Raw genomic sequence first — 27,269 nt, forward strand, 5'->3', positions numbered from 1 at the left:
TCTTGATTAATATGTCAAATTATAGTTATTTACTTGCATTCCTGAACAGAAAAATGAGTTTTAGAGGTTGAATGTTATGCTTGATTCATTTCTGACTTCTCAGAGAAGCCCAGTGAGCCGGCTAAAATTTGGGTATAAAAAGGTGAATTCAGTTTGAAATTCCTCATTCCTGTTCAAAATTGTAAAACGTGGAGAGCTCACTGAAAATGAAAGAGTCCGCATTAAAGCACTTCATGATGCTGGATGGTCTCTGAGACAAATATGACAGGTGGTCTAATAAATTTGTTAAGCACTGTATATATATATATATATATATATGTAGAGAGAGAGAGAGAGAGAGAGAGAGAGAGAGAGAAGACTACATAATTCCAACAATTCCATGTTTATATTAAGGGCACAATATAAAGACTGTAATATGCGCAGTACTTAATTTATCCACTAGGAGGTCCTGTTCTGGCAAGGTCTGGGGTCAGGATAGAGCGCTAGGCGTGGGAGATAGTGCATCCATGAAGGATGTTGGAAAACGTCTGAGTTGTGTGGGAATGAGTCCTAAAACGCGAAAGTAAGTTAGCATTCTAGCACTTCCGGTTCCTTCGTCATCCGAAGTGTGGCAACTGAAGCCAGATGCCAAGTCTCTTAAAGATCGATCCTCGGTCCTAAAGATTCGTTTGAACCAGAAGTAGTTTCTGATTCGCCATCTTAAAGACCGTGCCAAAGCTCCTATGCGGTTTTAAGACCCAAGCCATAAGACTGAGGACTGAGATTTGAAGACCAAACATTGACTGTAGAAAGAATTGGACAAACCCCGTGTGATGTCAGTCATCTGCTTACAATAGGCGGACTCAAACGGCTCTTGAAGCCAATCCGTGGAGGCTTCCATATTGAAATCGCGGTCTCAACCGAACTTTGGATCAACGTAACGGCCTGCCCACTAAGCGCGACTTCCTGTCAGCCTGCTAGCTTGCATTCCGATTGACAGAAACAGAGCCTCCTGCCTGCCTAGCTATCTGTCAATCAAATGAGACCCGCCAATCAGCTTTCATCCTAAATATAATCCAAAAAATTCACCCCCCGTACAGTGGGAGAACCATAAGACACTAGCTAATGAGACACGTTTGGTGTTTTGAACCAGGCTGTAAACCAGTTTATTTCTAGTGTCAAAACCGGCTGTTTAACATGTGTGCAGATGGGACTTCTGGTGTTCCTGCAGCCAGCCTCAAGTGGACACTCGTGGTATAGCAATTTTTTGCACTTCCGCATTGGCTTCATTTTTCAGGACCAGAGGTTGCCTTGGATACAACATGGTCCAGAGAACATCATTATTGTTTACCCTGTGAAAAGTGCTGACTATTTCTTAGTAATGAGAAATGTCATATTGCTGATAGAGCGGTCTGACTGTGATAAAACACTCAGCTGGAATTCTCTCTTTGAAGATGCACAAAACCCCAGAGAGAGAGAGAGAACATTTTCATATGATCTGTTTCAGTTTTGATGCTGTTCATTTCAGAATGTTTTATACAGTTTTTTTTTGTCAGAAACAGTGCTTTTATAAATCGTTTGGGTCAAAAATGGACCTGTATTGTAAGAATAAATAATCTTCAAGACACAAATTCTCACTTTTTTTCTCTCAGCCTTCACATCACCAGACTAACTTCTGCTATGAGTCAGAGACGTCAATGATTCCAGAGCATACAGTGTCAGATAGACATTTTCCACCAATTTGAAGAGCTAGTGAAGTCCTTGTGTTGTTAATGAAACAATTTAACTTTAAATCTGTGCCAAAAGATGAATGACATTTAGAACAAGCTAATATTGGACAAAGATGAGTGTTAGGTACTTTTAATGTCAGTAGTGCTGAATTATGCAGTAATTCAAAGAAATAATTGTTGTCATCTTAGAATGAACAGTCAAACATAAATTCCCAGTATTTCTTACAGGAATCGTAACAACCACTCTGAAATCAAGAGGGAGAGGTGGATCTGTTCAACCTACAAGTAATTAGAAACATTTTTCTAAACTCAGTATGAGGCATGTCAACATCCGAATAAAAATGTTGACAATGTAAAATCTTTAGTTTTAGTGCCAGCATTATGAGCTCAAGATATGAACTATCTGATGTTTGTGTTGTAAATATAGGCTGACCTGAATCCTGCCGTGTGGACACGGTTTTCAGCCTGAGCTATTCAACGCTTTATTCTGAAGGTCGGAAGTGTGTGCCTGAGCGAGTTTTTGTTTCCGGGTCATGGACTCTTTTCCCGCCGAGCATTGTTGGCGTGTTTGGATGATCTGGTGTTCTGTATGAGCGTCCTGAGTGGACTTTTCTCCTCCTTCTTCGACTCTTGGATGTTTGTCAAATGTCCGGCTTTCAGGCTCTTTCAGGTTTGTTTTCTTTCTTCTTCTCTAAACTTGTTTCCAGTAAATGTTTCTGAGAGCTGAGCCTTTAGCTAACTCTCACAGCTATATGCAGCACATTGTTAGCTTTGGCTAGCTCCAGATAACAATATTTCTTTGTTCCCAGGTCTGCAGAAATTGTTGCTGACTGTTGTTCGATGATTAAATGTGTGAGAGGATTTTTTTTATGATGAGTGAACTCTAATTATGACGCCAGTCAGATCTTATTAGTGTGGGCCACAACCTCTGCTGCTAACTGGTCTTTACCTGAAGATTTATGGTAGCAGTGAACTATAGAAATAACAGCAGCAACTATACAGCTACGAGGAACACAGGGCAACTGCAGCAAACAGAATTAAAATAGTCATGTAACGCTAAATACAAAGTTAATTCGTAGACAGTAATGTCAATGCAAAACCTCGTTAAAGAAGTACAAATCCATTGATTCAATCAAACAGGCTCTAACTAGAGATTATTGCTGCCGATGTGAAGTTTTAAAACAAGAAATTGAGGACTAAAACAAGCTGCTACTGTAAGCTCTACACTTTCTGATGTGGGCGTTCACAATGAAAGCACTTGAGGAAAAACAACAACAGGACTTTTGTTGTGTGTTGTTGTGTGCTGAGTCAAAACAGTGGGGTTAGCTCCAAAGTTTGTTTTGGTGTTGCAGCAGACAAGTCTCTGCTTTGCTTCCAGACTTTCATCAGAACTCTGCAGCACAAGTTTAAGACTTTTATCAACAGCCAGGACCGTTAATGGTCATGAGTTTATACCTTTTGGGACACAAATTTTGTAAACAACATTAATGATTCAATTTTGAGATTTGGCCCAAAACTGTCTGGAAGTTTCTTCACTGGTCACAGAGCAAAGCAAATGAAAATGACAGATAAGTGGTCAAAACAGCACAGTGAACTGTTGAGATAAAGACTTGTCTCTAGATGAGAAACAATATCGATTGATATAATGAGATGTAAGGGGTGGTGAGGGGTCTTGCCAAAATAAAATATCATTTTTTACTTCAAGACGTTTTGTGTGAAAATACAGTCAGTTTTTCTTACTGTGTGTTTCTGTATTTTAGTTTTTCCTGATGAGGTCCATCAGCTGTCAGTGAATCAAGAAGCGGCATGCCCTGAGCAGCAGGTGAAGCACAAGCATCTGAAAATTAAAGATGAACCTGAGGAGCTGCTGAGCAATCAAGAAAAAGATCAGCTTCAAGAGCAAGAGGAGGATGATATCAAGTTCCCTTTTGTTCCTGTCCCTGTGAAGAGTGAAGATGATGAAGAGGAACCTCAGTCTTCACAGCATTATCAAAAACAAATCAAAGAGTCAGCCAGGTACTTTGATCCAGAGAGAGATTTACAACAACATTCTGAGGTCAAGACTGAAGACTCTTCTGATCCAGAGACTGATGACAGTGCTGATTGGAGGGAGATGACAGAACACCAGTCAGGTTTAAAGTCAGTGGAGAAAAGCAGAAAATTGAGAGTAAAGATTACAAAGAAATTGTATATCTGCTCAGAGTGTGGAAAAAGATTTAAGGGTGAACAGGGTTTGACTAGACACATGGTTGTTCATAATAAAGAAAAACCCTTCAGTTGTACTGAGTGTGGTCAGAGATTTACCCAAAAAGGAACTTTAACTGTGCACATGAGAATTCACACAGGGGAGAAACCATTTGTCTGCTCTGTGTGTGGTCAAGGATTTACCCAGAAAGGAACTTTAACTGTGCACATGAGAATTCACACAGGGGAGAAACCATTTGTCTGCTCTCAGTGTGATCAAAGATTTTCTGTAAAAGGAAATTTAGCTGTGCACATTAGAATTCACACAGGAGAGAAACGATTTGACTGTTCTGTGTGTGGAGAGAGATTTACTGAAAAAAGAACTTTAACTGCTCACATGAGAGTTCACGCAGGGGAGAAACCATTTATCTGCTCTCAGTGTGATCAAAGATTTTCCGTAAAAGGAAATTTAACTGTTCACATGAGAACTCACACAGGAGAGAAACCATTTGTCTGCTCTGAATGTGGTCAGGGATTTACCCGACAAGCAAATTTAACTGTTCACATGAGAAATCACAGGGGAGAAACCATTTGTTTGCTCTGAGTGTGGCAAAAACTTTGCCCATCATGCAGTTTTGACCAGACATATGCTAATTCATACTAGAGAAAAACCCTTCAGCCGCTCTCAGTGTGGTGAGAGAATTACCGAGAAATGAAACTTGACTGAACTTACAACTTGTAGAACTTACCTTGTAGTGTAGTTCCAGGTGTCAGTTCCTGTTGACTCCCTTTGGTTTCTATGGAGGGGGAAAACTTTCCTGGTTTTTATGGGGACAGCTCAAGTATCAGGGATGCCTCTATGCATCAGTGCTTCTGAGAATAAAGCAGGTCCCCAGCGACAAATCCTCCCTTATACTGCTGATATCTGATTGGTTGTCTTAGACAGGTTATACCTCTATCCAGGAGTTGTTTCTGAACAGTGCTGAAACCTACACATCACTCTGTCTCTCTTCTTGTTTACGTTACTTTTGCTATAGGTTGGCATTTCATTTTTGTCCTTTCGCTTTTTCTTTTTGTTTCTTCCAAGTTTTTTACAGTGTCCAAGATTTTGGTCTTGTGAATCTTCATCGAGTTTATCTAGCTCCGGCATATTTCTCTAGTTGTTTTTGTATTATTTTGCCTTCATCACAGCAGCCCAAAGTCTTTTTAATACCTTTTTATAACCTTTTCTGAATCCTGTATGCCCAGACTCCACAGCTGAATTTACCTGCCTTTTTAATTGCTCCAATAACCCACTGATGTGGTGTCAGCTGGCCAGTGACATTATTTTTGATGGTTATTTGGGCCAATTACAGACATTTGAGGTTGTACTTGGAACTGGACGAGTTGGCCCAAATCAGTGGAGAGGACATTGGTTACCATGTTAGACCGTCATCAGGAGGGTTCCACTTTGGCAATGCTCAGCTTCCACGACCGGATCAAAGCTTTTCCTCTGTCATCTAACGTTGCACCTCCAGGACTCCATCTCTCTACGTCAAAGGCGGCGATCTTGGTCTAATTCCTCTTAAACTGGTTGATGTGTTACACTCGGGTTCCATAAAAACCTTCAATCAAATCAGACCTATTTTCTGTTCAAACCCGTGAAGTAAGTCTGAACTATTTTCAAAAATTGATTCCATAATTCTTTCATTTAATTGTTTTTCCTGAGTTTCAGATCATCCTCACCCTTCATCAAATCAGTTTACTATCATCTCCTTTAGCCATTTCCTTTTTTCCTACATTATAATTCATATTATAAAGTGATTGACACTTTGTAATGGTGCTGTTCATAATAAATCTTCAAATTGTAAGTCATTTGTCCAGAGAGCATTATTTTGGGTAGGTTGTCACTGAAACAAGAATTCACAACTAAAGGTATGAGACTGATTTAGATTGATGGTTAAATGTTGTTATTCCATATTTCATTCTCACATTGTTGGGTGGTGCCCTTATTAATGACTGCAGTTAAATTTAATATCACTACAATCTGATACAACATGGTCCAGAGAACATCATTATTGTTTTCCTTCTGAAAAGTGGTGACATTTTCATAGTAATAAGAAATGTCATATTGCTGATAGAGCATCCTGACTGTGATAAAACACTCAGCTGGAATTCTCTCTTTGAAAATGCACAAAACCCCAGAGAGAGAGAGAAAACGTTTCTATATGATCTGTTTCATCTTTGATGCTGATGATTTCAGAATGTTTTATCCAGTTATTCTGTCAGAAACAGTGTTTTTATAAATCGTTTGGGTCAAAAATGGACCTGCAAGAATAAATAATCTTCATGACACAAATTCTCACTTTTCCTCTCAGCCTTCACATCACCAGACTAACTTCTGCTTAGAGTCAGAGACGTCAAAAATTCCAGAGCATACAGTGTCAGATAGACATTTTTCTACAAATTTAAAGAGCTAGTGAAGTCCTTGTGTTGTCAATGAAATAATATTACTTAAAAAAATCTGCCCCAAAAGATGAATAGCATTTAGAAAAAGCTGATACTGGACAAAGATGAGTGTTAGGTACTTTTAATGTCAGTAGTGCTGAATTATGCAGTAATTCAAAGAAATAAGTGTTGTCGTCTTAGAATGAACAGTCAAACATAAATTCCCAGTATTTCTTACAGGAATTGTATCAACCACTCTCAAATCAAGAGGGAGAGGTGGATCTGTTCAACCTACAACTAATAAAAACATTTTTCTAAATTCAGTATGAGGCATGTCAACATCAGAATATAAAATGCTAACAATGTAAAATATTCAGTTTTAGTGCAAGCATTATGAGCTCAAGATGCGAACTATCTGATGTTTCTTTGTCAAGGTAGGCTGATCTGAATCCTGCCATGTGTTCCGTGTTCAGCGCCAGCTATTTGAAGCTTTATTCTGAAGGTCGGAAGTGTGTGCCTGAAGGAGTTGTTTTTGTTTCCGGGTCATGGATTCTTTTAACGCCGATCGTTGGCTTGTTTGGTTGATGCAGTTTTCTGTATGAGCGTTCAGAGTGGACTTTTCTCCTCCTTCTTCGACTCTTGGATGTTTGTCAAATGTCCGGGTTTCAGGCTCTTTCAGGTTTGTTTTCTTTCTTCTTCTCTAAACTTGTTTCCAGTAAATGTTTCTGAGAGCTGAGCCTTTAGCTGACTTTTACAGCTACATGCAGCACATTGTTAGCTTTGGCTAGCTCCAGATAACAATATTTCTTTGTTCCCAGGTCTGCAGAAATCGTTGCTGACTGTTGTTCGATGATTAAATGTGTGAGAGGATTTTTTTTTATGATGAGTGAACTCTAATTATGACGCCAGTCAGATCTTATTAGTGTGGGCCACAACCTCTGCTGCTAACTGGTCGTTACCTGAAGATTTATGGTAGCAGTGAACTATAGAAATAACAGCAGCAACTATAAACGGCTACCAGGAGCACAGGGCTACTACAGCAAACAGAATTAAAATAGTCATGTAACGCTGAATACAAAGTTCATATGTGGACAGTAATGTCATCGCAAAACCTTGTTAAAGAAGTACAAATCCATTCATTCAATCCAACAGGCTCTAACTAGAGATTATTGCAGCCGATGTGAAGTTTTGAAACAAGAAATTGAGGACTAAAACAAGCTGCTACTGTAAGCTCTACACTTTCTGATGTGGGCGTTCACAATGAAAGCACTTGAGGAAAAACAACAACAGGACTTTTGTTGTGTCGCTGAGTCAAAACAGTGGGGTTAGCTCCAAAGTTTGTTTTGGTGTTGCAGCAGACAAGTCTCTGCTTTGCTTCCAGACTTTCATCAGAACTCTGCAGCACAAGTTTAAGACTTGAGTTTCTACCTTTTGGGACACAAATTTTGTAAACAACATTAGTGATTCATTGCAGTCCTACTCTTTAATTCTTGTTCCATATTTCTATTTCTATCAGCGTCTCCTCTTCCATCTCTGGTAGTTTTGATCATTTAAGATTTGGCCCAAAACTGTCTGGAAGTTTCTTCATTGGTCACAGAGTAAAGCAAACAACAATGACAGAATCAGTGTTCAAAACAGCACAGTCAAAACCAACTTTTTTGTGAGCTGTTGAGATAAAGACATGTCTCTAGACGAGAAAAAATATCGATTGATATAATGAGATGTAAGGGGCGGGGAGGGGCCTTGTCAAAGTAAAATATAATTTCTTACTTCAAGACGTGTGAAAATACAGTCAGTTTTTCTTACTGTGTTTCTGTATTTTAGTTTTTCCTGATGAGGTCCATCAACTGTCAGTGAATAAAAAAGCGGCATGCCCTGAGCAGCAGGAGAGGAGCGAGCATCTGAAAATTAAAGATGAACCTGAGGAACTGTGGAGCAATCAAGAGGGAGATCCGCTTCAAGAGCAAGAGGAGGATGATATCAAGTTCACTTTTGTTCCTGTCCTTGTGAAGAAAGAAGATGATGAAGAGGAACCTCAGTCTTCACAGCATTATCAAAAACAAATCAAAGAGTCAGCCAGGAACTCAGATCCAGAGAGAGATTTACAACAACATTCTGAGGACAAGACTGAAGACTCTTCTGATCCAGAGACTGATGACAGTGCTGATTGGAGGGAGATGACAGAAGACCAGTCAGGTTTAAAGTCAGTCGGGGAAAGCACACAAACAAGAACAAAGATCCCAAAGAAATTGTATATCTGCTCACAGTATGGAAAAAGATTTAAGGGTGCAACAGGTTTGACTAGACATGTGATTGTTCATACAAAAAAAAAAACCTTCTGCTGCTCTGACTGTGGTCAGAAATTTACAAGAAAAGGATCTTTGACCTCACACATGAAAATTCACACGGGCGAAAAACCTTTTGTCTGCTCTGTGTGTGGTAAGAGATTTACTAGAAAAATAAATTTGACCTCTCATATGAGAGTTCACACAGAAAAAGCTTTTGTCTGTTCTCTGTGTGGTCAGATATTTACCAAAAAAGGAAGTTTAACTGTTCACATGAGAAGTCACACACGAGATAAACCATTTGTCTGCTCTGTGTGTGGTCAAGGATTTATCCAAAAAGGACATTTAGCTGTTCACATGAGAGTTCACACAGGAGAGAAACCATTTGTTTGCTCTTTGTGTGATCAGAGATTTTCCCAAAAAGGAACTTTAACTGTTCACATGAGAATTCACCGAAGAGATAAACCATTTTTCTGCTCCGAGTGTGGTCAGAGATTTACCCAAAAAGGAAGTTTAACTGTTCACATGAGAATTCACACAAGTGAGAAACCATTTATCTGCTCTGATTGTGGTCAGGGATTTACCATTAACGGAAATTTAAAGAGTCACATGAGAATCCACACAGGAGAGAAACCATTTGTCTGCACTGAGTGTGGCAAAACATTTGCACATCAAGCAGCTTTGACCAGACATATGCAAATTCATACTAGAGAAAAACCCTTCATCCGCTCTCAGTGTGGTGAGAGAATTACCAAAAAATGAAATTTGACGTAAAAAACCGTGAAGCAGCATCAGCAGAATTATCTTGTTTATGTAGAACCAGGTTTCAGTTCCTATTGACTCCCTTTGGTTTCTATGAAAGGGGAAAACTTCCCGGTTTTTATGGGGACAGGGGTGCCTCTATGCAGAGAAGCCCCTGACTGCAGCCTGCAGATTGGGCGGCGCTCAACATTTGGTGTTTGACTCCACCCATCTCAACGTTCCATAAACCAATCGCGTTCAGTGCCGTTACATACAACTTCACTTCATTTTGCAACCTCATTTTTAACCTGTCTCCCGCTCAACTCCTGACTTGTAATTTCTGACACTTATCCCCCTATTTTTAAGTATGGTCCTGTCATGTCTAATATTTTTCAAGTCAAAGCAAGTCTTCTGCTTGTGCTTTATATCTAAACCTCAAAAACATCCACCCCTCTCCCCGTAGTTGATTTGATTCAAAGACGCTGCATGAGATCCTCTCTACAGGTTACACAGACACAGGTAGCTGTGTGTCACTTGTTGCTGAAGAGCTTATTAGAGCATCAGCTCTTTTTAAAAACATGTTAACATGATACATGATGAGTTATACTGGTTGGTTAAAGAGTTTATTACCTCCGCCAAGGAGGTTATGTGATCGGGTGTGTTTGTTTGGTTGTTTGTCAGCAACATAGCTCAAAAAGTTGTGGACGGATTTTGATGAAATTTTCAGGAAATGTCAGAAATGGCATAAGGAAGAACTGATTAGATTTTGTGAGTAATCCGGGTCACTGTCTGGATCCAGGAATTTTTTTTAAGGATTCTGTAGTATTGGGAGATAGGGCTGATGGTGGAGGTCTGCGCTTACCACTTTACACCAGGAGATGGTTGACATGAGTAACTTCAATCCCAGCAGCAGTTTTTGGTGTGTTTCCATTCAAAGTTTTGGAGTTTATAGAGTTTGAAAGACGCACGCCCGGTCGAGGAGACGAGTTGCAGTGTAACAGAGAGAAAGACAGCGAACTGCAATGAGAATACTCACGATGCTGGGAGGAATCGAGGAATATTCACCCTCTGCCATGACTTCCAGTCATCCAGTGAGACCATGGGGGAGACTGTCAGTGCATCTGTTGGCACCGGCAGGCAATGCTTCCGACATGACAGTCCACCCGTAGCGAAGCCAATGCTTTGCCTCTCTGTGTTTCCACCCCACTGGGGAGGGCATGATCGGCGAATGCCGTGGTGGGGGGCACATGGGGACGGATCCAGGAATTTTTTAAAGGATCCTTCACTCTTGGGAGATAGGGCTAATGGCGGAGGTCTGCGCTCTCTGGGTGCTTTTCTAGTTCATTCTGTGGTCTAGCCCTGTTCTCGCTATCTAACATAAGTTCTGACGTGCTTTAACATAGCATCCTCTAATATTCATAAGGAGAGTTTAGAGCTGCGTGGATCTTAAAAGTAAGAAGGCTGACTGTTACTATTACGACTGACTTTCGTAAAAAGCGTCTTGTTTACAATCATCTACTCCGGACCTTATCCAGCTGTCTTCTTCCTCCCTGCCCTCATCCACAAACAGCTGAAACCTCGTTTCTGTCTCTCTCCCTGTCTTTCCCCTACTCTTCCAAAAAAACAAAAACCCTCCTAATCAGCTAAAAAAGGCCTAAATTTCTCTCCCACTTATCTACATAAACTCCAAATCAGTAAATACTTTTCTAAATATCGCAAATCCGTAAATATCTTTCTAAATACCACGACGTTGAGCTCCAACTCAGCCAATGGAATGGCGTTGAGCTCCACCCCCAAAACTCAACTCAGTGAATGAAATGCTGACATTTAAGCGGCGTTGAGCTCTGCCCAGATCTGCACGCTGCAGTCAGGGCTGACTGTCTATGCATCAGTGCTTCTGAGAGAAAGCAAGTTCCCAGCAACAAATCCTCCCTGAAACTGCTGATATCTGATTGGCTGTCTCTCATGTAGGTTATAACTGTGTCTAGGAGGGTTTTTTTCCACAGTGCTGAAATCTACACATCACTCTGTCTCTCTTCTTGTTTAGTTTACTTTTTTCTGCAAGTTGACATTTCATTTTTTGCTGTTAGCTTTTTCTTTTTGTTTCTCTTAAGGTTTTTTACCTTGTCCAAGCTTTTGGTCTTTGTAAATCTTCATCAAGTTTATCTAGCTCCAGTGTATTTTTCTAGTTGTTTTTGTATTATTTTGCCTTCATCCCAGCAGCCCAAAGTCTTTTTAATACCTTTTTATAACCTTTTCTGAATCCTGTATGCCCAGACTTCACAACTGAATTTACCTTCCTTTTTAATTCCTCCAGTAACCCACTAATGTGGTGTCAGCTGGCCAGTGACATTATTTTTTTGGTTTATTTGGGCCAATTACAGACATTTGGGGTTGTATTTGGAACCGGACGAGTTGGCCCAAATCAGTGGAGAGGACATTTCTTGCCAGGTTAGACCGTCATCAGGAGGGTTCCACTTTGGTAACGCTCAGCTTCCAAGTCCGTATCAAAGGTTTTCCTCTGTCATCTAATCTTCCACCTTCAGGACTCCATCTCTCTACGTCAAAGGAGGCGATCTTGGTCTAATTCCTCTTAAACTGGTTGATGTGTTACACTCGGGTTCCATAAAAACCTTCAATCAAATCAGACCTATTTTCTGTTCAAACCCATGAAGTAAGTCTGAACTATTTTCAAAAATCGATTCCATAATTCTTCTGTTTAATTATTTTTCCTCAGTTTCAGATCACCCTCACCCTTCATCAGATCAGATTATTATAATCTCTTATTTAGACATTTCCTTTTTTCCTACATTATAATTCATATTGTTAAGTGATTGACACATTGTAATGCTGCTATTCATAATAAATCTTCAAATTGTAAGTCAGTTGCCCAGGAAGCATTATTTCTGAAAAGTTGTCACTGAAACAAGAATTCACAACTGGAGGTACGAGACTGATTTAGATTTTAAGGTTAAATGTGGCTATTCCATATTTCATTCTCACATTGTTGGGTGGTGCCCTTATTAATGAGTGCAGTTAAATTTAATATCACTACAATCTGATCCAACATGGTCCAGAGAACATCATTATTTTTTACCTGTGAAAAGTGGTGACTTTTTCTTAGTAATAAGAAATGTCATATTGCTGATAGAGCATCCTGACTGTGATAAAACACTCAGCTGGAATTCTCTCTTTGAAGATGCACAAAACCCCAGAGAAAGCTAATATTAGACAAATATGAGTGTTATGTACTTGCCAGCATTATGAGCTCAAGATATGAACTCTCTGATGTTTAATTTGTAAATATAAGCTGATGTGAATCCTGCCATGTGTTCAGTTTTCAGCGCCAGACATTCGTAGCTTTAGTCTGAAAGCCGGAAGTGTGTGCCTGAGGGAGTTGTTTTTGTTTCCGGGTCATGGATTTCTTTTCTGCCGATCACCGTTGGCGTGTTCAGTCTGAGCGTTCAGAGTGGACTTTTCTCCTCCTTCTTCGACTCTTGGATGTTTGTCAGATGTCCGGGTTTCAGGCTCTTTCAGGTTTGTTTTCTTTCTTCTTCTCTAAACTTGTTTCCAGTAAATGTTTCTGAGAGCTGAGCCTTTAGCTAACTTTTACAGCTTAATGCAGCACATTGTTAGCTTTGGCTAGCTCCAGATAATGATATTTCTTTGTTCCCAGGTCTGCAGAAATCGTTGCTAACTGTTGTTCAATGATTAAATGTGTGAGAGGATTTTTTATGATGAGTGAACTCTAATTATGACGCCAGTCAGACGTTATTAGTGTGGGCCACAACCTCTGCTGTTAACTGAAGATTTATGGTAGCAGTGAACTATAGAAATAACAGCAGCAACTATACAGCTACCAGGAGCACAGGGCTACTGCAGCAAATAGAATTATAATAGTCATGTAACACTGAATACAAAGTTAATATGTGGACAGTAAAGTGTAGATAAAACCTCTTTATATAAATAAAAATCCATTGATTCAGTTAAACAGGGTCTAATTCGGGATTATTGCAGCCAATGTGAAGTTTTAAAATTAAAAAAAGAAGAAGTGATGATTAAAACAAGCTGCTACTGTAAGCTCTACATTTCCTGATGTGGGCGTTCACAATGAAGCACTTGAGGAAAAACAACAGCAGGACTTTTGTTGTGTCGCTGAGTCAAAACAGTGGGGTTAGCTCCAAAGTTTGCTTTGGTGTTGCAGCAGACAAGTCTCTGCTTTGCTTCCAGACTTTCATCAGAACTCTGCAGCAGAAGTTTAAGACTTTTAGTAACAGCCAGGACCGTTAATGCTCATGAGTTTATACCTTTTGGGACACAAATTTCGTATACAACATCAGCAATTCATTACATATTTTACATATTCCTACTCTTTAATTCTTGTTCCAGATTTCCATTTCTATCAGTGTCTCTTCTTCCATCTCTGGTAGTTTTTATCATTTGAGATTTGGCCCGAAACTGTCTGGAAGTTTCTTCATTGGTCACAGAGTAAAGCAAACAACAATGACAGAATCAGTGGTCAAAACAGTACAGTAAAGACCAGATATTTTTGTGAACTGTTGAGATAAAGACTTGTCTCTTGATGAGAAAAATATTGATTGACATAATGAGGTGTCAGGTGTGGGGAGGGGCCTTGTCAAAGTAAAATATCATTTCTTACTTTAAAATGTTTTGCGAAAATACAGTCAGTTTTTCTTACGGTGTGTTTCTGTATTTTAGTTTTTCCTGATGAGGTCCATCAGCTGTCAGTGAATAAAGAAGAGGCATGCCCTGAGCAGCAGGAGAGGAGTGAACATCTGAAAATTAAAAATGAACCTGAGGAACTGTGGAGCAATGAAGAGGGAGCTCAGCTTCAAGGGCAAGAGGAGGATGATATCAAGTTCCCTTTTGTTCCTGTCCCTGTGAAGAAAGAAGATGATGAAGAGGATCCTCAGTTTTTACAGCATTATCAAAAACAAATCAAAGAGTCAGCCAGGAACTTTGATCCAGAGAGAGATTTACAACAACATTCTGAGATCAAGACTGAAGACTCTTCTGATCCAGAGACTGAAGACTCCTCTGATCCAGAGACTGATGACAGCTCTGATTGGAGGGAGATGACAGAACAACAGTCAGGTTCAAAGTCAGTGGAAAAAAGCAGAGAAATTAGAGTAAATATTACAAAGAAATTATATATCTACTCAGAGAGTGGGAAAAGATTTAAGAGTGAACAAGGTTTGACTAGACACATGGTTGTTCATAATGAAGAAAAACCCTTCAGCTGCACTGAGTGTGGTCAGAGATTTACCCATAAAGGAAGTTTAACTGGTCACATGAGAATTCACACAGGAGAGAAACCATTTATCTGCTCTGTGTGTGGTAAGAGATTTACCCAAAAAGGAACTTTAACTGCTCACATGAGAATTCACACAGGGGAGAAACCGTTTGTCTGCACTGAGTGTGGCAAAGGATTTTCCATGCACGGAAATTTAACTGTTCACATGAGAACTCACACCAGTGGAAAAACCTTTTGACTGTTCTGTGTGTGGTCAGAGATTTACCCTAAAAGGAACTTTTACTGTTCACTTGAGAACTCACAAGTGAGAAACCATTTGTCTGCTCTTTTCTAAACATAAAATGTCCATAAGAGACATATGGTAGACAAACTGTACTTACATATGCTCATTTACGCACAAAAACCCAAAGTCCACATGGTAGAGTGCCTGTTGCTTGTTAACCACCCTGCTGTCTGTGAGACTGAGTGAAGCAGCAGGCACTTTGTATGTATTATTTGCTCTGTCCACCAGGGGTTGCTGCCAGACTCTCCAACAAGTTGTTTTTCAACAGTGTTGAAACCTACACGTCACTGTGTCTCTCTTCTTGTTTACGTTACCTTTGCTATAGGTTGGCACTTCATTTATGGCCTTTAGCTGTTTCTTTTTGTTTCTTCCAAGATTTTCACCGTGTCCAAGATTTTGGTCTTTGTGAATCTTTGTCAAGTTTTTTTTTTTTTGTTTGCTCCAGGGTATTTTTTGAGTTGTTTTTGTATTATTTTGGCTTCATCACAGCAGCCCAAAGTCTTTTTAATACCTTTTTATAACCTTTTCTGAATCCTGCACACCCAGACTTCACAGCTGAATTTACCTGCTTTTTCAATTCCTCCAGTAACCCACTGATGTGGTGTTGGCTGGCCAGTGACATTATTATGATGTTTATTTGGGGGAATGAAGGACATTTGGGGTTGTATTTGGAACCGGGCGAATTGGCCCGAATCAGTGGAGAGGACATTGCTTGCCGGGTGAGACCGTCATCAGGAGAGTTCCACTTTGGCAACGCTCAGCTTCCAGGACAGGATCAAAGGTTTTCCTCTGTATTGTAATGTTCCACCTTCAGGACTCCATCTCTCTACGGCAAAGGAGGCGATCCTGGTCTAATTCCTACTAAACTGGTTGATGTGTTTCACTCGGGTTCATAAAAACCTTCAATCAAATCAGACCTATTTTCTGTTCAAACCCGTGAAGTAAGTCTGAACTATTTTCAAAAATCAATTCCCAAATTCTTCTGTTAAATTATTTTTCCTCAGTTTCAGATCATCCTCACCCTTCATCAAATCAGATTATTATCATCTCCTTTAGCCATTTCCTTTATTCCTACATTATAACTCATATTGTTAAGTGATTGACACTTTGTAATGGTGCTTTTCATAATAAATCTTCAAAATGTAAGTCATTTGTCCAGAAAGGATTATTTCAGGAAAGTTGTCACTGAAACAAGAATTCACAACTAAAGGTATGAGACTGATTTAGATTTTAAGGTTAAATGTGGCTATTCCATATTTCATTCTCACATTGTTCGGTGGTGCCCTTATTAATGACTGCAATTAAATTTAATATCACTACAATCTGATACAACATGGTCCAGAGAACATCATTATTGTTTTCCCTGTGAAAAGTGGTGACTTTGTCTTAGTAATAAGAAATGTCATATTGCTGATAGAGCATCCTGACTGTGATAAAACACTCAGCTGGAATTCTCTCTTTGAAGATGCACAAAACCCCAGAGACAGAGAGAGAGAGAACGTTTCTATATGATCTGTTTCATTTTTGATGCTGTTGATCTCAGAATGTTTTATCCAGTTTTTCTGTCAGAAACAGTGGTTTTATAAATCGTTTGGGTCAAAAATGGACCTGTACTGTAAGAATAAATCATCTTCAAGACACAAAATCTCACTTTTTTCTCTCAGCCTTCACATCACCAGACTAACTTCTGCTTAGAGTCAGAGACGTCAAATGATTCCAGAGCATACAGTGTCAGATAGACATTTTCCCTCAAATTTGAAGAGCTAATAATTTCCTTGTTGTTAATGAAAAAATATAACTTTGAAAAATCTGCGCCAGCGGATTAAAAAAACATTTAGAGAAAGCTAATATTGGACAAAGATGAGTGTTAGGTACTTTTAATGTCTATAGCGCTGAATTCTGTGGTAATTCAAAGAAATAAGTGTTGCCATCTTAGAATGAACAGTCAAACATAAATTCCCAGTATTTCTTAAAGGAATCGTATCAGTCACTCTCAAATCAAGAGGGGGAGATGGATCTGTTCAACCTAGAAGTAATTAGAAACATTTTTATAAACTCAATATGAGGCATGACAACATCCGAATAAAAATCTTGACAAAGTAAAATCTTCAGTTTTAGTGCCAGCATTATGAGCTCAAGATATGAAATATCTGATATTTCTTTTGTGAATATAGGCTGATCTGAATCCTGCCATGTGTTCCGTTTTCAGCGCCAGACGTTAGAAGCTTTATTCTGAAGGCCGGAAGTGTGTGCCTCAGGGAGATGTTTTTGTTTCCGGGTCATGGATTCTTTTCCCACAGAGCATTGTTGGCGTGTTTGGATGATCCGGTGTTCTGTATGAGCGTTCAGAGTGGACTTTTCTCCTCCTTCTCCGACTCTTGGATGTTTGTCAAATGTCCGGGTTTCAGGCTCTTTCAGGTTTGTTTTCTTTCTTCTTCTCTAAACTTGTTTCCAGTAAATGTTTCTGAGAGCTGAGCCTTTAGCTAACTTTTACAGCTTAATGCAGCACATTGTTAGCTTTGGCTAGCTCCAGATAACAATATTGCTTTGTTCCCAGGTCTGCAGAAATCGTTGCTGACTGTTGTTGGATGATTAAATGTGTGAGAGGATTTTTTTATGATGAATGAAATCTAATTATGACGCCAGTCAGACCTTATTAGTGTGGGCCACAACCTCTGCTGCTAACTGGTCGTTACCTGAAGATTTATGGTAGCAGTGAACTATAGAAATAACAGCAGCAACAATAAACAGCTACCAGGAGCACAGGGCTACTGCAGCAAACGGAATTAAAATCGCCAACGCCGAATACAAAGTTAATATGTAGACCGTAAAGTGTAGACAAAACCTCTTTAAAGAAGTACAAATCCATTCATTCAATCAAACAGGCTCTAACTAGGGATTATTGCAGCCGATATGAGGTTTTGAAACAAAAAAACTTGAGGACTAAAACAAGCTGCTACTGTAAGCTCTACATTTCCTGATGTGGGCGTTCACAATGAAAGCACTTGAGGAAAAACAACAACAGGACTTTTGTTGTGTCGCTGAGTCAAAACAGTGGGGTTAGCTCCAAAGTTTGTTTTGGTGTTGCAGCAGACAAGTCTCTGCTTTGCTTCCAGACTTTCATCAGAACTCTGCAGCACAAGTTTAAGACTTTTATCAACAGCCAGGACCGTTAATGCTCATGAGTTTATACCTTTTGGGACACACATTTTGTATACAACATTAATGATTCATCGCAGTCCTACTCTTTAATTCTTGTTACAGATTTCCATTTCTTTCATTGTTTCCTCTTCCATCTCTGGTAGTTTTGATCATTTTGAGATTTGGCCCAAAACTGTCAGGAAGTTTCTTCATTGGTCACAGAAGAAAGCAAATGGCAATAACAGAATCAGTGGTCAAAACAGCACAGTCAACACAAGCTTTTTTGTAAACTGTTGAGATGAAGACTTGTCTCTAAATGAAAAATAATATCGATTGATAAAATGAGATGTAAGGGGTGGGGGAACTTTGACAAAAAAAAAATTTATTTCATACTCTAAGATGTTTTGTGAAAATACAGTCAGTTTTTCTTACGGTGTGTTTCTGTATTTTAGTTTTTCCTGATGAGGTCCATCAGCTGTCAGTGAATAAAGAAGCAGCATGCCCTGAGCAGCAGGAGAGGAGTGAGCATCTGAAAATTAAAGATGAACCTGAGGAACTGTGGAGCAATCAAGAGAGACATCAGCTTCAAGAGCAAGAGGAGGATGATATCAAGTTCCCTTTTGTTCCTGTCCCTGTGAAGAAGGAAGATGATGAAGAGGAGCCTCAGTCTTCACAGCATTTTCAAAAACAAACCCAAGAGTCAGCCAGGAACTTCGATCCAGAGAGAGATTTACAACAATATTCTGAGGTCAAGAATGAAGACTCCTCTGATCCAGAGACTGATGACAGCGCTGATTGGAGGGAAATGACAGAAGACCAGTCAGATTCAACGTCAGTCAGGGACAGCACACAAACGAGAGCAACAATTCCAAAGAAACTGTATATCTACTCAGAGTGTGTAAAAAGATTTAAGGGTGCAACAGGTGTGATTAGACGCATGGTTGTTCATACTAAAGAAAAACCCTTCAGCTGCACTGAGTGTGGTAAGAGATTTCCCTATAGAGGCAGTATGATAAGACACATGAGAACTCACGAAGGAGTAAAACTTTTTGTCTGCTCTGTGTGTGAAAAGAGTTTTTCACAAAAAGGACATTTAAATCTTCACATGAAAATTCACACAAGACTTAAACCAGTTGTCTGCTCTCCATCTGGCAAAACATTCCACAACAAAAAATTTTTGAATGATCACAAGATAGTTTATACAAACGAAGAACTGTACAGCTGCTCTGAGAGTGGTCAGAGATTTACAAAAACTTCAACTATGACCTCACACATGAGAATTCACACAGGTGAAAAACCTTTTGTCTGTTCTGTGTGTGGTCAGGGATTTACCCAAAAAGGAAATTTAACTGTTCACATGAGAATTCACACAGGAGAGAAACCATTTGTCTGCTCTCAGTGTGGTCAAAGATTTTACCGAAAAGGACATTTAACTGATCACATGAGAATTCACACAGGTGAGAAACCATTTGTCTGCTTTGTGTGTGATCAAAGATTTTACCGAAAAGGACATTTAACTGGTCACATGAGAATTCACACAGGTGAGAAACCATTTGTCTGCTTTGTGTGTGGTCGGAGATTTACCCAAAGAGGAGATTTAACTGATCACATGAGAATTCACACAGGAGAGAAACCATTTGTCTGCTCTCAGTGTGATCAAAGATTTTACCGAAAAGGACATTTAACTGGTCACATGAGAATTCACACAGGGGAGAAACCATTTGTCTGCTCTCAGTGTGGTCAAAGATTTTACCGAAAAGTACATTTAACTGGTCACATGAGAATCCACACAGGTGAGAAACCGTTTGTCTGCTCTGACTGTGGACAGAGATTTTCTCAAAAAGGAAGTTTAAAGAGTCACATGGAAATCCACGCAGGTGACAAACCATTTGTCTGCACTGAGTGTGGCAAAACATTTTCCCATAAAGCAACTTTGACCAGACATATGCGAATTCATACTAGAGAAAAACCCTTCAGTGGCTGTCAGTATGGTGAGAGAGTTACTGCAAAATGAAATTTGTCTGAATGTAAAAACCTTGAAGCAGCATCAGCAGAATTATGCTGTGGTGTAGCCCCAGGTTTCAGTTCCTGTTGACTCCCTTTGGTTTCTATTGAGGGGGGAAAACTTTTCAGCTTTTCATGGGGACAGCTCAAATATCAGTGCTGCTGAGATAAAGCAGGTCTCCAGGGACAAATCCTCCCTTATATTGCTGATATCAGATTGGTTGTCTCTTATCAAGGTTATACAGTCATGGAAGAAAGTATTGGCACCCCTGGATTCTTTTTCCAGAAAATACAATTTCTCCCAGAAATTGTTGCAATTACAAATGTTTTTGGTATACTCATAGTTATTTCCTTTCTGTGCATGTGAACAACACAAACGATGAGAAGAAAAAAGCCTAAATTGACATAATTTTACACAAAACTCAAAAAATAGGCTGGACAAAATTGTTGGCACCCTCAACTTAATATTTGGTTGCACACCCTTGGGGAAAAATACCTGAAACTAATCTCTTCCTATAACCATCTACAAGCTTTTTAAACCTCTCTACTGGAATTTTGGACCACTCTTCTTTTTCTAACAGCTCCAGGTCTCTCAGATTTGAAGGGTGCCTTCTAGCAACAGCAACTTTGAGATCTCCTATAGGCGTTCAATGGGATTTAGATCTGGACTCATTGCCAGCCACTTCAGAACTCTCCAGCGCTTTGTCTCCAACCATTTCTTGGTGCTTTTTGAGGTATGTTCAGGGTCATTGTCCTGCTGGAACACCCATGACCTCTGACACAGACCCAGGTTTCTGACACTAGGCCCTACATTGCGGCCCAAAATCTTTTGATAGTCTCCAGATTTCATGATTCCTTGCACACAGTCAAGGAACCCAGTGCCAGAGGCAGCAAAACAAGCCCAAAACATCCTTGAAGCTCCACCATGTTTGACTGTAGGTACTGTGTTCTTTTCTTTGTAGGCCTCATTCCATTTTCTGTAAACAGTAAAATGATGTGGTTTTCCAAAAAGCTCTACCTTAGTCTCATCTGTGCACAAAATGTTCTCCCAGAAGGATTGAGGCTTACTCAGATACATTCTTGCAAACTCCAGTCTGGCTTTTTTATGTCTCTTTGTCAGCAGTGGGGTTCTCCTCGGTCTCCTGCCATAGCGCTTCATCTCATTCAGATGACCACGTATGGTCTGAGTTGATACTTTTGCACCCTGAGTCTGCAGGACAGCCTGGATTTGTGTGGAAGTTGACTGAGGATGTTTATCCACCATTCCAACTATCCTGCGTTGCATTCATTTGTCCATTTTTCTCTTCTGTCCACATCCAGGGAGATTATCCACAGTTCCATGGGTTATAAACTTCTTGATTATATTACACACAGTGGACAAATAAATTTCAAGATCTCTGGAGATGGTCTTGTAACCTTGAGATTGTTCATGTTTTTCCACAATTTTGCTTCCTAAGTCCTCAGACAATTCTGGGCTCTTCTTTCTCTTCTCCATGCTTGGTGTGACACACACAGGCACACAACACAAAGTTTGAGTCAACTTTTAGACATTCTAACTGGCTTCAGGTGTGATTTCTAGATTGCCAGCACCTGAGTTTAAATGAGCATCACATACTTGAAATAAAATGATTTACCCACAGTTTTAAAGGGTGACAATCATTTGTCTGACCTGTTTTTTGAGTATTGTGTAAAATTATGTGAATTTTGGCTTTTTTTGTCTGCTTTTTTGTGTCGTTCCAATGCATATAAAGGAATAAACGTGTATACCAAAAACATTTGTAATTACAACAATTTCTGGGTGAAATGGTGTATTTTCTGGAAAAATTCCAGGGGTACCAATACTTTCGTACATGACTGTAACTGTGTCCAGGAGTTGTTTGTCAGCAGTGCTTAAACCTACACATCACTCTGTCTCTCTTCTTGTTTACTTTTTGCTGCAAGTTGACATTTCATTTTTGGCCTTTAGGTTTTTCTTTTTGTTTCTTCCAAGTTTTTTACAGTGTCCAAGATTTTGGTCTTTATAAATCTTCATCAAGTTTATTTAGCTCCAGCATGTTTTTCTAGTTGTTTTTGCATTATTTTGGCTTCATCACAGCCGCCCAAAGTCTTTTTAATACCTTTTTATAACCTTTTCTGAATCCTGCACACCCAGACTTCACAACTGAATTTACCTGCCCTTTTTAATTCCTCCAATAACCCACTGATGTGGTGTTGGCTGGCCAGTGACATTATGATGTTCATTTGGGTGAATTAAAGATTTTTTTTTTTTTTTTTTTTTGGAACCGGACAAGTTGGCTTGAATTAGTGTAGACATTGATAACCAAGTTAGACCGTCATCAGAAGGGATTCACTTTGGCAGCGCTCAGCTTCCATGACCGGATCAAAGGTTTTCCTCTGTCATCTAATGTTCCACCTTCAGGACTCCGTCTCTCTACAGCAAAGGAGGCGATTCTGGTCTAATTTAAAAAAAAAATCGATTCCCAAATTCTTACATTGAATTATTTTTCCTCAGTTTCAGATCATCCTCACTCTTCATCAAATTTTATCATCTCTTATTTAGCCATTTCCTTTTTTCCTACATTATAATTCATATTATTAAGGGATTTACCCTTTGCAATGGTGCTTTTCATAATAAATCTTCAAAATGTAAGTCATTTGCCCAGAAAGAATTATTTCAGGAAGGTTGTCACTGAAACAAGAATTCACAACTGAAGGTATGAGACTGATTAAGATGTTGTGGTTAAATGTGGCTATTCCATATTTCATTCTCACATTGTTGGATGGTGTCCTTATTAATGAGTGCAATTGAATTTCATATCACCACAATCTGATACAACATGGTCCAGAGAACATCATTATTGTTTTCCCTGTGAAACGTGGTGACTTTTTCTTAGTAATAAGAAATGTCATACTGCTGATAGAGTGATCTGACTGTGATAAAGCACTCAGCTGGAATTCTCTCTTTGAAGATGCACAAAACCCCAGAGAGAGAGAGAGAGAGGTACTTTTAATGTCAATAGCGCTGAACAGAGGTGTCAAGTAACTAAGTACAAATACTTCGTTACCTTACTTAAGTAGAAATTTTGGGTATCTATACTTTAGTGGAGTAATTATTTTTCAGACTACTTTTGACTTCTACTCCTGACATTTTCAAGCAATTATCTGTACTTTCTACCCCTTACATTTTAAAAATAGCCTCGTTCCTCCTATTTCATCCAGATAAATCGAGCCATCCAAATAGAGTAAATTTGATTCTGGTTGGATGAGAAGTATAAACATAATACCATTCCGACACTCTATTGGTTTGAACGCGATCCATCGCACCTGGGCACGACACAAATCACGTCACACTCCAGCAAGGAAATAGCAGACATATGTAGCCTAGTATGAAGATGTCCGTGGCAGACACTCAAGAGAACTCGAGCAAAATGTCCCAACCAAGCACCAGCGAGGAGGTTGGTAGGAAGACCAGTACTTACAGGCAACTAGTCATCATCTTCTGCTCCATTAAACTCATGTTAATGCTCAGCAGTACACATATGTGGTTCTTGAATTTGCATTGTACTAAAATGCATTCATTTTCAATGGGCATGAATGCAGCTGAAACAGGTGCATCCCATATTTTTCAACATTAACATTTTAATATAACATTACAGTCATTATGGCCTTTAGAAAAATGTTTTTTTGGGGAGGTGGGGTAGTGCACTGTAAGCCCCTGTGGCGCGGCCTAAGCTTTTGTCCTTAATGGCATTTTTCCCCCTTTACTTTTGATTTTATACTTTAAGTAAGTTTTGAAAGCAGTACTTTTATGCTTTTACTTGAGTAAAAAGCTTGATACTTCAACTTTTACAGAAGTCTTTTTAAATCCTTCTATCTATACTTCTACCTGAGTAATGAATGTGAATACTTAGAAGTAATTAGAAACATTTTTTCTGAACTCAATATGAGGCATGACAACATTCGAATAAAATTGTTGACTGAGTAAAATCTTCAGTTTTAGTGCCAGCATTGTGAGCTCAAGATATGAACTATCTGATATTTCTTTTGTGAATATAGGCTGATGTGAATCCTGCCATGTGTTCCGTTTTAAGCGCCAGACGTTAGAAGCTTTAATCTGAAGGCCGGAAGTGTGTGCCTGAGGGAGATGTTTTTGTTTCCGGGTCTTGGGTTCTTTGACCGCCGATCACCGTTGGCGTGTTTGGATGATCCAGTGTTCTGTATGAGCGTTCAGAGTGGACTTTTCTCGTCCTTCTTCGACTCTTGGATGTTTGCCACATGTCCGGGTTTCAGGCTCTTTCAGGTTTGTTTTCTTTCTTCTTCTCTAAACTTGTTTCCAGTAAATGTTTCTGAGAGCTGAGCCTTTAGCTAACTTTTACAGCTACATGCAGCACATTGTTAGCTTTGGCTAGCTCCAGATAACAATATTGGGGTGGGGGGGGCTTTGACAAAGTAAAATATCATTTCTTACTTTAAGACGTTTTGTTAAAAAATACAGTGAGTTTTTCTTTCCATGTGTTTCTGTATTTTAGTTTTTCCTGATGAGGTCCATCAGCTGTCAGTGAATAAAGAAGCAGCATGCCCTGAGCAGCAGGAGAAGCATGAGCATCTGAAAATTAAAGATGAACCTGAGGAACTGTGGAGTAATCAAGAGAGAGATCCGCTTCAAGGGCAAGAGGAGAATGATGTCAAGTTCCCTTTTGTTCCTGTCCCTGTGAAGAAAGAAGATGATGAAGAGGAACCTCAGTCTTCACAGCATTATCAAAAACAAACCAAAGAGTCAGCCAGGTACTTTGATCCAGAGAGAGATTTACAACAACATTCTGAGATCAAGACTGAAGACTCTTCTGATCCAGAGACTGATGACAGTGCTGATTGGAGGGAGATGACGAATCACCAGTCAGGTTTAAATTCAGTCGGTGACAGCACACAAACAAGAGCTAAGATTCAAGAGAAATTGTATATCTACTCAGAATGTGGAAAAAGACTTACTGGTGAAACAGGTTTGATTAAACGCATGGTTGTTCATACTAAAGAAAAACCCTTCAGCTGCACTGAATGTGGTCAGAGATTTACCCTAAAAGGAAGTTTAACTGATCACATGAGAATTCACACAGGAGAGAAACCATTTGTTTGCTCTTTGTGTGGTCAGAGATTTACCCAAAAAGGAAGTTTAAATGTTCACATGAGAATTCACACAAGAGATAGGCCTAAACCATTTGTCTGCTCTGAGTGTGGTCAGGGATTTACCCAAAAAGGACATTTAGCTGTTCACATGAGAATTCACACAGGTGAGAAACCATTTGTCTGCTCTCACTGCGTTCAGAGATTTACCGAAAAAGGAACTTTAACTGTTCACATGAGAATTCACACGGGTGAGAAACCATTTGTCTGCTCTGATTGTGGTCAGAGATTTACCCTAAAAGGAACTTTAACTGATCACATGAGAATTCACACAAGAGATAAACCATTTGTCTGCACTGAGTGTGGTCAGAGATTTACCCTAAAAAGATCTTTAACTGTTCACATGAGAGTTCACACAGGGGAGAAACCATTTGTCTGCTCTGAGTGTGGTCAGGGATTTACCCAAAAAGGAAATTTAGCTGTTCACATGAGAGTTCACACAGGAGAGAAACCATTTGTCTGTTCTGTGTGTGGTCAGAGATTTTCCCTAAAAGGAAGTTTAACTGTTCACATGAAAATTCACAGAAGAGAGAAACCACTTCCTGCTTTGACTGTGGTCAGAGATTTACCCTAAAAGGAAGTTTAAAGAGTCACATGAGAATTCACAAAGGTGAGGAAGCCATTTGTCTGCTCTAAGTTTGGCAAAACATTTGCCCACCAACAAACTTTGACCAGACATGGAAATTCATACAGAGAAAACTTCTTCAGCTGCTCTCACTGTGGGGAGAGGTTTACCAAAATTTGAAATTTGACTGAATGTAAAAACAAACTTCTAAGCAGCATCAGCAGGATTATCTTGTTGTATAGTCCCAGGTTTCAGTTCATTTTGACTCCCTTTGGTTACTATGAAGTTGGAAATTCTAACTTTCCACCTTCAGGACTCCATCTCTCTACGGCAAAGGAGGTGATCCTGGTCTAATTCCTCCTGAATGGGTTGATGTTTGTTTTGTAAATATTCATCTTATTCCTGGGGCAGCTAATGTAAACTGAATAGTGGCAACACTTCTGGTGTTTTAGGCGGAAGTACATTAATTACATGTATTCAAGTAAAGCCGCTAACGATAGATGCTCATAGTCAATGACAGTAGTTTCAATATGAATTTACCTGGAATTTGTAGATACTGATATATTTTTGTATTCACATGTTTGTATTGTAAGATGTAAGTAAGCAAATAAGGCTGATACCACATTATTCCCTGGGGGGTGGGGGGTGTCTACGTAGCTATGAATGTGGGTTGAACTTCTCGTACAGTAACAATAACAGCAAACCGCGATTCTTCCAAGGCCTTATTTAAGTGATTTAGTGTCAACAGTGGTTGTTCTGAAATAAATGTTTTGACTGTGGTCAGAGATTTACCCCAAAAGGAAGTTTAAAGAGTCACATGAGAATTCACAAAGGTGAGGAAACCATTTGTCTGCACTAAGTTTGGCAAAACATTTGCCCACCAACAAACTTTGACAAGACATGGAAATTCATACCAGAGAAAACTTCTTCAGCTGCTCTCACTGTGGGGAGATATTTACCCAAATATGAAATTTGACTGAACATTAAAAACAAACTTTGAAGCAGTATCAGCAGGATTATCTTTTTGTATAGTCCCAGGTTTCAGTTCATTTTGACTCCCTTTGTTTACTATGAAGTTGGAAAATCTAACATTCCACCTTCAGGACTCCATCTCTCTACGGCAAAGGAGGTGATCCTGATCTAATTCCTCCTGAATAGGTTGATGTGTTTCACTCGGGTTCCGTAAAAACCTTCAATCAAATCAGACCTTTTTTACATTCAAAACTGTTAAGTGAGTCTGAACTATTTTCGAAAATCTATTCCCAAATTCGATCGTTTAATTATTTTTCCTCCATTTCAGATCATCCTCACCTTCATCAAATCAGATTATTATCATCTCTTATTTAGCCATTTCCTTTTTTCCTACATTATAATTCATATTATTAAGTTACTTAGACTTTGTAATGGTGCTCTTCATAATAAATTTTCAAAATGTAAGTCATTCGTCCAGAAATTATTATTGTTATAATTATAA

General features: G+C 39.3%; 4 protein-coding genes and 1 pseudogene across 4 annotated transcripts; all 5 read left to right on the plus strand.

Moving 5' to 3' along the window:
- The first annotated feature begins 2,262 nt into the window (after positions 1-2,262).
- Positions 2,263-5,639, plus strand: LOC121523752 (annotated as a pseudogene).
- A 1,243-nt stretch (positions 5,640-6,882) lies between these two features.
- On the plus strand, positions 6,883-9,995 carry LOC121523751 (oocyte zinc finger protein XlCOF20-like). Its single transcript, XM_041808770.1, has 2 exons — positions 6,883-6,999; positions 8,145-9,995. Exons 1-2 carry the CDS (start codon positions 6,975-6,977, stop codon positions 9,365-9,367), a joined length of 1,248 nt encoding a protein of 415 aa, XP_041664704.1. The 5' UTR covers positions 6,883-6,974; the 3' UTR covers positions 9,368-9,995.
- Positions 9,996-12,781: 2,786 nt separating this feature from the next.
- On the plus strand, positions 12,782-16,392 carry LOC121523755 (gastrula zinc finger protein XlCGF8.2DB-like). The gene is made up of 2 exons (XM_041808774.1): positions 12,782-12,883; positions 14,066-16,392. The coding sequence occupies exons 1-2, from the start codon at positions 12,859-12,861 to the stop codon at positions 14,857-14,859; spliced, it is 819 nt and encodes a 272-aa protein (XP_041664708.1). The 5' UTR covers positions 12,782-12,858; the 3' UTR covers positions 14,860-16,392.
- Positions 16,393-17,218: 826 nt separating this feature from the next.
- LOC121523480 (gastrula zinc finger protein XlCGF57.1-like) lies at positions 17,219-20,059 on the plus strand. The gene is made up of 3 exons (XM_041808389.1): positions 17,219-17,322; positions 18,498-19,150; positions 19,319-20,059. Exons 1-3 carry the CDS (start codon positions 17,298-17,300, stop codon positions 20,057-20,059), a joined length of 1,419 nt encoding a protein of 472 aa, XP_041664323.1. The 5' UTR covers positions 17,219-17,297.
- A 4,178-nt stretch (positions 20,060-24,237) lies between these two features.
- LOC121523750 (oocyte zinc finger protein XlCOF20-like) lies at positions 24,238-27,096 on the plus strand. The gene is made up of 2 exons (XM_041808769.1): positions 24,238-24,349; positions 24,579-27,096. Exons 1-2 carry the CDS (start codon positions 24,325-24,327, stop codon positions 25,802-25,804), a joined length of 1,251 nt encoding a protein of 416 aa, XP_041664703.1. The 5' UTR covers positions 24,238-24,324; the 3' UTR covers positions 25,805-27,096.
- Positions 27,097-27,269: the final 173 nt, after the last annotated feature.

Source organism: Cheilinus undulatus, linkage group 16, assembly GCF_018320785.1.
Source record: "Cheilinus undulatus linkage group 16, ASM1832078v1, whole genome shotgun sequence".
NCBI lineage: Eukaryota > Metazoa > Chordata > Actinopteri > Labriformes > Labridae > Cheilinus > Cheilinus undulatus.

Coding starts and splice junctions, on each gene's coding strand:
- LOC121523751 (XM_041808770.1), top strand. CDS start 6,975: ATGTCCGGGTTTCAGGCTCTTTCAG. Junction 7,000..8,144: donor CGGGTTTCAGGCTCTTTCAG/GTTTGTTTTCTT, acceptor TCTGTATTTTAG/TTTTTCCTGATGAGGTCCAT.
- LOC121523755 (XM_041808774.1), top strand. CDS start 12,859: ATGTCCGGGTTTCAGGCTCTTTCAG. Junction 12,884..14,065: donor CGGGTTTCAGGCTCTTTCAG/GTTTGTTTTCTT, acceptor TCTGTATTTTAG/TTTTTCCTGATGAGGTCCAT.
- LOC121523480 (XM_041808389.1), top strand. CDS start 17,298: ATGTCCGGGTTTCAGGCTCTTTCAG. Junction 17,323..18,497: donor CGGGTTTCAGGCTCTTTCAG/GTTTGTTTTCTT, acceptor TCTGTATTTTAG/TTTTTCCTGATGAGGTCCAT. Junction 19,151..19,318: donor AAGGACATTTAAATCTTCAC/ATGAAAATTCAC, acceptor ATGACCTCACAC/ATGAGAATTCACACAGGTGA.
- LOC121523750 (XM_041808769.1), top strand. CDS start 24,325: ATGTCCGGGTTTCAGGCTCTTTCAG. Junction 24,350..24,578: donor CGGGTTTCAGGCTCTTTCAG/GTTTGTTTTCTT, acceptor TCTGTATTTTAG/TTTTTCCTGATGAGGTCCAT.